This window comes from Vigna angularis, chromosome 6 (genome assembly GCF_016808095.1).
Source record: "Vigna angularis cultivar LongXiaoDou No.4 chromosome 6, ASM1680809v1, whole genome shotgun sequence".
NCBI lineage: Eukaryota > Viridiplantae > Streptophyta > Magnoliopsida > Fabales > Fabaceae > Vigna > Vigna angularis.
In genome coordinates this window covers 28,758,136-28,770,590 of record NC_068975.1, presented here as the reverse complement: position 1 = coordinate 28,770,590, position 12,455 = coordinate 28,758,136, and the positions used below count along the sequence as shown (strand labels likewise).

Genomic DNA, 12,455 nt, shown 5'->3' with positions numbered 1-12,455 from the left:
AAAATTCCCACATTTCCTGAGTACTTTCATAAACAGAAACTTTGAAAAAATCATCAAGGGTTAGTGCAGATAAAATTATGTTCCTAGCCCTAACATCATATTGTGCCATTCTATTTTCATCCATAGTCCATTGTAAAAATGGTTTTTCTACCTGCATATCATTTACAAAAATAGTGGGAACAATTGGTCCATTCATAACAACTTCCCAAATACCCTTGTCAATAGACTCCAAAAATATTTGCATTCTTACTTTTCAAAACGCATAATTTTCCCGTAAACAAAGGAGGTCTATCAATAGAAGCACCCTCAGCATAAACTTGGTAATGACCGCCCATTTTCGAAAAATTTGAAAAACTATCAAAGCAAGCTTTGATACCAATTGTGGGAACAATCGGTACCGTTATAGAGTCGTGCAGCGAAATAAAATATAGATAGCGGAAAGCGTGTAACGATCACAACACAAGTTAAAATAGTTGGTTTCAAAAATTGATTTTCTTAGCAAACTTTTATCGAACAGTTGATGTGCTAAGAGTTTAGGGATCAAGAAAATCAACACTGAATTTTTATCCTGGTTCGAATCAAAAGATTCTACGTCCAGTCGTTCACTAAAAATATAGTTGTACAGATTACAAGATAAATGAAATGAGCAAAGAATAGAAAACACCTTTCTTCGACAAACGAACCGAAAGAGCTTCCTTCGACGCACGAACCGGAAGCAACAGCTCTGTCAACTTGAAGAGAACTGCTCCGACCTTTGACACACAAAGCGCGAGCTTCTCCTATTCACAAGACCAGACAAAAGCACTCTATCACTTTGAGAACTTCCTCAGACAAACTGTATTCTCAAAATGGCATAGATCCTTTTCACTCACAGAGAGCTTCCCTTAGGCACAAAGCTCTAATACTCTCAATTGAAAAGTTAGTTTCTAAGAGCTGTGAAGACCTCTATTTATAAGCCTAGTTTCGTGCATGATCAAAAACTGAAAAGACATCTCCCAACTGCCACTGATAATCGATTATCATAAGTGATAATCGATTATTTGTGTCCGTTATGGGGTTTTCAAAAAAGTGATAATCGATTATCCTGAGCAATAATCGATTATTCCAGAGACTTGGACCGAATTAAATGAAACAGTGATAATCGATTATTCTGTGTAATAATCGATTATTGGCGCAAGCAACTCTCTTCTAAACTAGCTCATGATAATTGATTATTCCTCCTGATAATCGATTATTTGTGCAATGACTCACTAAATACGAAAACTTCTAAGAGTTTTTACATCATTACATTTTATCCTATACATTTGTTTCTACAAAATGCGTTTAACAAAGATGCATTTAGAGTCTTTAATTCTTCAGCTTTTATCATCATCAAAATTTCACAGTAGCTTTAAGAGACCAATGCTCCTCATTGGTAACAATCATGACCGCTAGGTCCCGACAACCGTTGAACAGAGTTAAGACTCTATTAATGTCACAACGGCTAGTGTTAAACAATTAATTTTTACATTAATGATCATTAAGAGGTAAATTAATTGATTAGATTCTTTTAAACTCTATAAATAAGGGTTTAATTTCGAGGTAAAATTTACTTTTTCTCACTATTGAATTACAAAAGGCCTAAGAAAAATTCTGAGTTGAACGTTAGAGTGTATTTTACAGGTCACTCTCTTACACTGATCGGTTATCTGGAACAGGAAGCAAGGAGTAGAGACAGAAACTCTTCAAACGGTTATCTTGGTCTCATTTCAACATAAACACAATTCAATAACAACTTTGAGATAATTTGATTCAATAACGAATGAGTTAGAAAAAAATACCAAAAAAAAGAAAAAAGAGAATAAAGTTAGTGAAGTAGCAGCGACTAGGAAAAAACTAAAGAGTGCCACAAATATGATGATTTAGATGGCATTATGTGCGAATATTTATGTATCTATTCAAATAAACTCTTTTTTAATTCATTTACTAGAGAAGATGACCAATTCCAAACTTAACTATTATTTTCCAATACACTATAAAATTAAAACAATTGTTTGGTCACCAGTATTTAACCATAATAAAAACTAAATACACCAATTGACTTTGGAATGCCTAAGATTAAGAAAACCTCATTTTCAGGTAAAATTGAAAATCAGAAAATAACTTTATTTGAATTTATTGTATTCTCATTTTTTTCCTGACTTAGATTTTTCTTTAAAATTAATGTGAATGTTTTCATTAGACCGAGAATTGAGGAATATATACGTAACCACAAAAGAATAAAATAAATAAATAAATTGGAAAATGGCACAGTCAACGGTTGTTTTCTAGAAATTGGAGAAGGTTTTAGTTATCTTTTTGTCATTTCCTTTGGAATCTAAAAACAAAGTGTTTCCGTTCAAAATCATTTGACTCTTTCTGAACCATAAAAATATTTTACAAGTGTAGATAATACACTTCTATTCCATACTCAAATACCACGACAAAATAATAATAATAATAACGTATAGTCCAATTGAAATAGTTAACTAATAGCAATTAATTATGCCATTTTTGATAATAAAAAAATCAAAAAGGAACTTTTTCCGTAGAATTAAAATAATAATAAATAGAATCATTAGAAATTGTATCCCAAGTTAATTGGAAAATATTTTTCTAGGGACGCCACTAGAAAAAATAGTTAAAATTTATTATTCTATATTAAGTTTAGAAAGATATTTACTGCTTATTAAAGTTTTAAAACTATCCATAAAGATGCAAAAATTATAAAATCATATGAAAATCTCATACTACAAACAAAAAGTTAAAAGCAAACAATATTTTCATTCCAGGAACGTTTTAAAAAGTAATGTAGATCTTCTTTTACGTAATAAAGTATATTTAAAAGGACATATTAAAGAATTTCATTTATAAAATATTATATAATTTTAATATTTCTATTATAATATTCTTCTTCAATCCTCATATTTTCTTAATATACAGGTGTTAAATATAATTTATAATTTTAACGCATTAGTTCAGCTTATTTTTGTTTAATACTCACTCTTTACTTCTCAATTATATAGAGCTCTTTATCCGACCCGACTCATAACGGGTTGATCACTTAGTGAGTCAATCCAACCCGACTCATTTATTAGTGAGTCAAAAAAATTCGAATCCGACCTGACCCACCACGGGTTGGTGGATAAACAGGTTGGCTCACTAGCTTGATTAATTATAATTTTTTTCAAATAAAAAAATTTTACAAAATTTATATAATTCAAATCTGAACAAATTTCATCCAAAATTTCACTCCCAATAAGAGTGTTTAATTAATTTTGAAAATAAATAATTTAAATAATTTTTTCAAGCAAAAAAAATAATAAATATTTTTTTATAAAATTAAAATTAAATTTTAATAAAATAAAATTAGGTTGATGGGTGGACCAACCCGCATGAACCGGGTTTAAGTGAGCCGAGTTTAAATCTGACCCGTAAAAAAAATATAATTTTTTCAAATCTAACCCAGTTCGAACCCGTGGTGGGCCGAGTTGGCTCGTGACCCATTTTGACAACTCTAAAAGAAAGTAGTTAATTAAGTTTTTTTTTTCTCAAGAGTAGTTAGTTTAGTTGTTAGCAATAAATTTGTCCTAAATTTATATTTTTTTTTAATTGTGTTTGCTATTAATGGTCTTTTAGATATTTGTCAATGGACTCTCTCATATCATATTAGTTAGGTTATTTTGGCTAAAATAATTAATACAAGCCACGTTAAGATTTATGGCTTACAATAATAATAATAATAATAATAATAAATATGCATTCCTTTTAAATTTGAGAGTTATAAATAATAGAAGAGGGAGTATTTTCTTAGAAAGAAAGTATGAAAATTGGGGGGCGAAATTAAAGAAAGGGACGCAACATCTATAGTTTTTATATGCACCGCAATAGAATTTGTTACTTTTTTTTAATAAAATTATTTTCTTTCTAAAGTAAATATTCACTTTAGAAAAGTTCAAGCGTGGCTACGTAAAAACTTATTTTTATGGATTCAGAGAAAAAATATTTAATGTTAATTAAAAATATTTTAATTAAATTAAATTTATAAGATTATTAAAAAAATAATTCTTTGTAAATCACTATTTCTTTAAAATTTATTTTTTCCTAGTTTATTCAAATATCCTAAGAGAATCTTTTATAATTTTCTCTTTCACATTTGACAGGTAATTGATCTATTAAGTGAATTTTCACATTTCTTCTCATATTTTCAGTTTTTTATTTTGTTATTTGTTGCATGTGGATCACAGTAGTAACTGAATGATTTAAAACTTAACTTCCTTTTAAAAAAGATCACTTAGGTAAATATGAATTTAAATTTAGTTAACCAAAATTTAACTTAGTTTACATCATTGTTCTTGGAGAAATTGTCTAATTTTTGTTATATTCTTAAATTTGAATTCCTTGCCATTGTTAATTGATTTTATTTGTTTTTTTATGTTAAATGGTCTATCATGATTTTCTTATTATTAGCAAATGATGGGTTAATGAGGGTCTTTATGAACTATTATTTGATGTCTAAGGTATGTGAAACATTTTTATAGATTAGCATAAGAGTGACTTAAACCCCTTTCTCTAATGTATATGTATATCTTAATGGATGAACAGAGTAAAATGTCTATAAATTATGTTTAGTCTCAATTACTATGATGTGAAATTTTTAGTGTATGAAAGTGAAGTTCAGAAGAAAAAAAGAAAAAGAAAAGTTGATGTTTTACACATTTATAACTTTCTCAACTCGAAATTGTGCTCAATAATGGTCTGCGGAGATTTCATTATCAAAGATAGGTAGAGAGAAACTTACAGCAACAAGGTGAGCTCAACCTTTGTGATTCTTTTGGGCAAATGAATCAATCTTCAAAACCTTTTTTTCTTTTCTCAAACTAAATCAGAACTTAAAATTTCAACTAACTCGATTCATTTCACTTATGGAAACTCGTGTGGAAGGGTGGTATTGACTATGACCCGACTTCAGTTAAGGTCTGGGTCCAGCCAATAAATAGGGAAGGGTCCCATCTAACGAGGTCAACCATAGCTATACCTTGAAGTGTTCTTGGAAATATATTTAGGTTTGACCCTGCCAATATATTTTATTCAAGCTACAAAAACCCTACTTACCAAATTCATACATTAGCTGTGACCCATATTTTGGCCACCAAGACTGCTATATTTTTTTTACCCGGCATCGTCATCAAGACAACACTTCAACTGTTACACTGTAAACTGAAAGCAAGATAAGTTGGCTTTAAACTTAAAAAAGAGATACAGTATAAGATTATATGGTTAGACACTTGGTATAGCTTGGAACAGGAAACGATTACTTTAAGATACTGACGTGTTTTTTATTCAGCAGTTTAAACTTTGACTGTATTTTCAAATGCATACCATTTCACATCTTTCATTCATTGCTGCCATACACACTGAGAGTAGTTGAGCTAAAATTAGTTTAACATATTAGTGTTAGATAACAAAATTTTATATCTTAAAATCAATTTTACTCCAAAATCACAATTTATGATTACCTTAATAAATCAAACAGGACCAATTCACAGAAGCTATTAGACAATAGGAGCAGGTGGTTCAGTTCACCCTAATGAGTAAAGGCTGACCTTATTAAACTTATTGGGTTTTCTGGTTCACACTTTACATGGATAGGGTATGTTTAGAATGCAGATACCCATTATCAATGGTTCCCAATGTAAAGTCTACGCAAAAAAAAATTGACTACTTAGTATGAATATGAACTTCATGTGAACGCTTGAAAGCAGGACAGAAACCTGTTTGGGGAAATGAACAGCACCACTCAACCAAACTCGCATATCATGTCATTCAAACAGGTAGAGCTTTGAGAATAGATCCTGAATATCTCAGTTTTCTATTATTCCGTTACTTTCATGAACTGTGTCAGTAGACCAGTTGACTGGATCATAAATCAAACCTGGCATCATCTCACCCCTGACTAAGATTAGAAATTTAATATTTCGTTAGAAACCGTCCAGATCTACGAGGAAAGATAAGATGACACTGACATCACTAGAGAGCAATCGATAGCGATGTCTTGTCCCGTTTTATTCAGCGTTGTTTAGTCGATGGATTTCATTCACAAACGAAGCTTTCTGTGGGGCCTTTATGATTATCTATCAGATGCAGAATTTGGACTCAAACTCGGCTTACTCAGAGACAACTAAAATTAGCATCAGCAATAGAAACTTAAACAAGTAAAACCACATTAGAGTAAAATATATCCATATGATCACACCGAACAAAACTTTCCCATCAACCTAATATATGGGCATTTTACAAGAGACCAAGACAACAGCCAACATAAATATAGTTCCTCTTAGTCTACTGTGGTGAAACCGAACCGGAGACAGAGAAAACCGCAATTTATCTAAATTATAAATTGGCTAGAGATAAAAATCAAACTCTAAAGAAAATGTATAAGTGCTACATTTTAGATCTAGGTGTGAATAAATTATCCATTTTACTCTTGAGCAGTTGGAGCAGCAGCCTGTTGAATTCTCCGTTGATGCACATCCCAATTATACACGCGAGCAATTGTAACCTGATAAAATACATATATATCAATAACTAGAATTAATTATTTCCAAGAACCCTGTGAAAAGATTGGATGATAGATTACCGATACACATTCTCAACAACCTTTGTGCAATATACAAAAAGCGGTTCAAGTGTCTCAAACGCGTGATATAAAGATAAGATGTGCATGAAAGATGCGAAAATGAGAGTCTAGAAAATGCTGACTGGGCATCTTTGTACGCTTGTTTTAAGAAAACGAAGGAATGAATGGAAATGAGTCACTGTTTTTCATTGTTTGTTTGTGAGTGTACTTTTCCATATTCAACATGAAGATCCAGATTAAATCATTTTCACTCGCTTGTTTTTCCATTTCAAATCAAAATTTATCATTTTCTTTGCCGAAAACTGACCAGTGAAATAAAACATTTTATCTCAATTTTCAATTCCTTTTTTATGTTCTACCTTCCTACAGTCTATCCCTCCTGCTGAAAACTTCCCCTAAAGGCATTAAACGGCCTTTCGCCATGCTGCTATACAAGCTCAATGTTCTTATGTTTATTTGCTTTAAATGGGAAGGTGTGGAAAATGCAGAGGCGTATGGAACCCATAGTTAGCAAGCTGACCTGAGTGATTGTCACCTGGTCCCTCAAGAACTGAAGATCAGCAATCAGAACTTCTAAACTGGCTCTAGCATTATCCAGGTTCTTCTGTAGAAGACCTGTAGCCTGAAACAGAAATATATGCTTTATTTATATAGGGGGTGGGGGATGGGAAAGAAACAGAACAGAAATAACACCTAAAAACTAACATACAAATACCTCTTCTAATGAATATTCAAGCATAACATTTGCTCCCAGCCACAAGCACACCGAATCAGTTTCTTCTATGCGTGCTCGTGAATATATGCCTTCTGATACTTCAAAATCAGTAAGTAGTTCCTGTATTTAAATTCAAATACAAGTTTGTAACATAACTAACGCTTTTCACTTGCAGTAAAATCTTTAAAAAGTTTACTAGAAATACAAAGGTTGTATGAACAAATGCTCAATATTAAACTATTAATGACATGCAATATGATGAGAAATTGATTTACAATAATAACTAAGGACTTCATAGCAACAACTGAGCCTGAAATTTGGGTGGCAGGGAGGTGACTGGGACTGAAGGGAAAGTGATATCCAAAACTGCATTCCAAAATCTCATCAGAGTGGACTGGACACAGACCAAGTTATACAGAGTTTACATTAACATGTGTAAGAGACTGTTCAATGATGGACCAAACAAGCATTTATTAATAATGCTTTATTATTCTGAGTTCTTTACTATTGTGCATGTGCAGATATGCTGAGTGGTAGATATATGTGTTCAGGAGACAATCTCCCAAATACAAATGAAAACCTAGCATATAATGAACAAAAGCTTCTTGTTGTACATGAATATCAGTCCAACATCAGTCCTCTTTCATAGGGTTCATTTTATATCTTTTTTTCTTTTATTCCATTGTTTCCTCTACTGTAGTCTTCCCAATCCAAAAGTTACACAACTAAGCACAAATTTAGCACATCCTTGTTGTACACAAATTTTGCACATCCTTGTTTCAGACCTGCCAGATTTTACATATATGAAAGTATATGTACATCCTTGTTGTTTTAGACCCGCCAAATTGTGCACAATGTGAAGGCATTAACACAAAAGCAGAGTCCAATAGCTTGAGACTTGGAATCAACTATAGGGGATGATGATACGCAAATCCCAACAGACAGAAAGAACTTTATCATGTAGTATAAACCTGACATAAAACTATAACCAAAAAATAAAAAATAAATCAAAAGAACGTGTACAAATAGATTCCATATAACTAGAAAATTGAGATAAGCAGCAGCAATGAAGCCCAAGAATTAAACATGTGGACCTGAACTGGCAACTTTTCATGGAAAGAAGGAAACTACACGCTAGCTGCCAACAAGAAAAAAATAAAAGGATATATCTAAAACAAAGGTCACGACCACAAAATGATGGCATATTTTTTCCGGATAACTATATGTATTGACAGAATAATATACATACAATTTCAGAGTTCAGCTGTCTGATAAAAGTTAACGACCAATAATATCTTGACACTTTGCAAGATAATAACTAAGGGTATATTTTACCTAAATAATTTTTACAATTATTACTTGTTTAGATATAGTTTGTTATAGAAAATCAGGCTCAAGACGAACCTCACCAGTACCCTTCTTAGCTTGCAATGTAGCAACAACATCTAAGCACTTTTCAATATCCGGTATCTTTGCCTGACAACAACCACAGAAAAAAAGTGTCACTGCAATAGGCAGGTTAGATTACTAAAGAAAAAAATATTGGATATACTCACCTTAGAGTAACTTTAGATGAATCATTTTAGGTTTGCATATTTTTTCCAAAATAGAATAAAACCGGAACATTTTCTTGTTTTAGTTGAAATTTTAAAACTAGCAATTGGTAATAAATCAATAAGATTGTTTTAAGTCCATCCTATACCAGCATTCTACTTCAAATATGAAGCCTAGACAATTAGGAATCGCCAAAATTAAAAATATATACAACTTAGTTTGGAATTTAAACCTACCAATCTACATGGCGTCAATGCAACTCAACTAAGCCACTAGGCGTGAACCCAACTGTTTGTTCTGGTTAAATCCCATATATGTTTCAAAAACTATAGAATTAGAACCATGGCACAAGTCCCAAGATGAGTAATATTAATTATGTGTTACAGAAAAAAGAGCTTTCTTGATCCCATCCAGCAGACACCTAAACAGGCATAACAATGTCAAATTCACACTTGATCTTTGACAAGTTAAAGTTTTAATTGGTGCTGCTAATTCTAAGTTAAAATACAATAAGCGTTTCTTCATTTCATGTTTCTAGCTCTCAAACAAAACACCAACAAAAGAATAATAACATAAAATTATAAGTATGTCTCATTGTGGCTTATCTAGAAATATCATAAAGTATTATCTATTATTAGATTTATAGGGAAATTAAACCTGAAGATCCCTTTGCTGAGCAAGAAGCTTCATTTCTACTACCTTGTATTGCTGAAGTCTGCAAGGAAAACATGATGGATCCTAATTCATACAAACACTAATAAGAGTGCATTTACACGGAAACAGGAAATAAATTCACACATATGCGTTTCTTTCAGTTTCCAAATGAACTTTTGGTTTTGAAAGCCTCTTTCAGAGCAAGAGAAAATTAATTTTTCATAGTATAATTAACACATTGGCAGAATTTGGTAGACAATTTAGAATGGAGACCAGTGTTACAAATTGTGGATGGCCAAATTTCTGACAGATAAACACGTAATTACAGGCTATGGATCTTCCATTGCAGGCCTTCCTTCACAAATTGCCTATGGGAATTTGCAGAAAAACCCACTGTCATTTAGCAATGATGGGGGCATTTAGTTCCTTTTCCATGTCTGGTACAATTTTGGTATAACTAAAAGGTTAGAAACCAAGGAGAATAGTTTAGATCACTACCATACATACCATTCAGTTCAATAGTCAAACACATCATATTGCAATAATAATGATGGAAGGAGGTTCATGACATAAACTCCATTTAATAACATTTGTTAGGACAAAAGCACAAGAGAAGAGTACAACTCAAAACAAAACACTAGTCCATAAGGGGAGAGAGTCACGAGACTTAAATATGACATCAAGTAGCTTATCCTACTTAGTGTGAGACACTTAACACTCTCACCTCCCTTAAGGACCAACATCTGCAACAGCTTAGACACAGTCGACACTAACCTAATCGAAGTTCATTTATCTCTGACTGTTTCACTCACCTATTAGTATTCAGTTTGCACCTTAATCCAGATTAAAGGTATCACTTTCCATACTCTAATTCTCAATAAACATATCAATTGCTAGGACTTAAGCACAAAAGGAAAGCCTAACCCGAAAAACTAGTTCTTTAGATGAAAGAGCCTCAATGTTCAACTATATAATTAGATAACTTATCCTACTCAATGTGGATCTCCAAACAAATGGGTTGATTATACAAATTGCACACTTATTAATGAATCTAAAGAATGACAATATTTAAGCATCATGCATTGACATGTTTCAAAGATCTAAAAAAGAATCACGTGTATTGCAACCTCAATGTCACATGAAAAGCTGCATAGTTCATTAACCACTATTCAAATCACAGAAACAAAAATAAAAACAGACTATAATTTCAGGTAGCCTAACAGAGATTGTTTATCCAAAATAACTTCTACGCCATTCAGCCTTTCCTCATTTCGAGGTAATAATTCATTTAATGTTGTACAAGTTTTCTCCCCATGTAGCCAACTTGACCAACTGGAGGCTCTTGTTGTTGTATGCAAAAATTCTATCCATTCCAAAATCCAGACCAAAAGATCCAGCCTAAAAATCAACCATATTGATCTTCTTCAGCTCACATTCAGCTCAGCTTGTTCTGTCATCCCTATTCCCACCTTTGCATAAAAAAAGGTCATTTCACACTCAATCAATTTTAGAAATACCTACCAACTTCACCACTTATAAACTCACATCATTTACTCTATCACATTCTTTTAAAACTTTTATTGGCAAAATTGACTATCATTAGATCACAAACCCCACACATTTCTCAGAGTCGAAAATTAGCACATTTCCTCCAGTTCCATACTCAATTTATAAAGAAAAATTACAAGGCACCGCAAAAATGCAGATTAACCTAGCTAAGAACCAACTGAAACTTAGATATAATTACCACACTGATACAATCACAAAACTCTACGAACGAAAAATATTACGATCAAGACAACCAGAGACAAATAACAAGCAGATCCTTAAAATTTTAGGTTTCGAGAATGTCGAAAATGAGAGAATAAAAGAGAAAAATGAAGATGAAAACCTTTCTTGGAGAAAAGCGAGGGCTGAGCCAACATCGAGGCTCGATTGAGTGAGGTAAGTTTGGACATCCTCCACGAATTGTGCCCCTGGTATTCCTCTTCGCTCCGTCAGGGCCGAACCTGAACCTGAACCCGATGTTGAAGACGAAGAAGCCATGGTTGACGCTCACACGCCGCAATACACCACACGACGCTTTATCAGTTGTCGTTTAAGTTTGGGTCCATCAGTGGACTTCCCTATTAGGCCACGACCAAAGCCCATGCTCAGGTTTGGTTCTTTTTCTTTTCTTAAAGTTACTTTTCACACCACCTATTTTATACTAGCATCATCCTTTTTTGGTAAATTTCACTTTAAATTCAAATATATCCCTAAAAGAGTAATTTTTGAACAGGTTTGTCTGACGTCAGTAATTTATAAAAAATATTTAGTTAAATATTAAAATTAAGAGTAAAAATAAATATAAGCATTTATTTATATGTATCTAAGCCTACAAAGAGTTTACCAATTGCCTATGTTTTGTTTATCAAACATTCAGGGTAAAAGTATGAAATTTTCAATAAAATTATATTTTTTCCATAAATTTTCCATATAGCTATGTTTTTATTAAATAGAAAAGTGGCAGTTCTCTTTTCTTTTTTGGTATAGTAAATTAAAAAAAAACTAACATGCATTTGAGAAGGCCACGTATTTCTATATCAGAATTACAGCATTAATGGGCCTTCTAGCCCATCAGAAATTCCTTCCTTAGTGTACTTAAGCCCTTCAAGCAAATCCAATAAATAAATCTCAATACTAATTGGAACATTCCCACTAGTAGTAACTCTCATGAATTCCTAAAAATATAAATTTTTATACTTCTCCATGTCATTTTCTCTCTTTTAGATAACTCAATTATCTTTAATCTAATGCAAGGGTTAAAAAAAAAAACTTGTTTTCAAAGCAACCCCACAGCCTATCCAACAATAATACCTTTTGCTATTTCAA

The 12,455-nt window shown here is 32.2% G+C and overlaps 1 protein-coding gene across 1 annotated transcript; it reads right to left on the bottom strand.

Annotated features, from left to right (window-relative positions):
• Nucleotides 1-6,225: 6,225 nt before the first annotated feature.
• LOC108343451 (prefoldin subunit 3) lies at nt 6,226-11,666 on the bottom strand. Its single transcript, XM_017581754.2, has 6 exons — nt 11,473-11,666; nt 9,585-9,642; nt 8,778-8,849; nt 7,374-7,493; nt 7,179-7,280; nt 6,226-6,580 (listed from the first exon to the last, which is right to left on the bottom strand). The coding sequence occupies exons 1-6, from the start codon at nt 11,625-11,627 to the stop codon at nt 6,500-6,502; spliced, it is 588 nt and encodes a 195-aa protein (XP_017437243.1). The 5' UTR covers nt 11,628-11,666; the 3' UTR covers nt 6,226-6,499.
• Nucleotides 11,667-12,455: the final 789 nt, after the last annotated feature.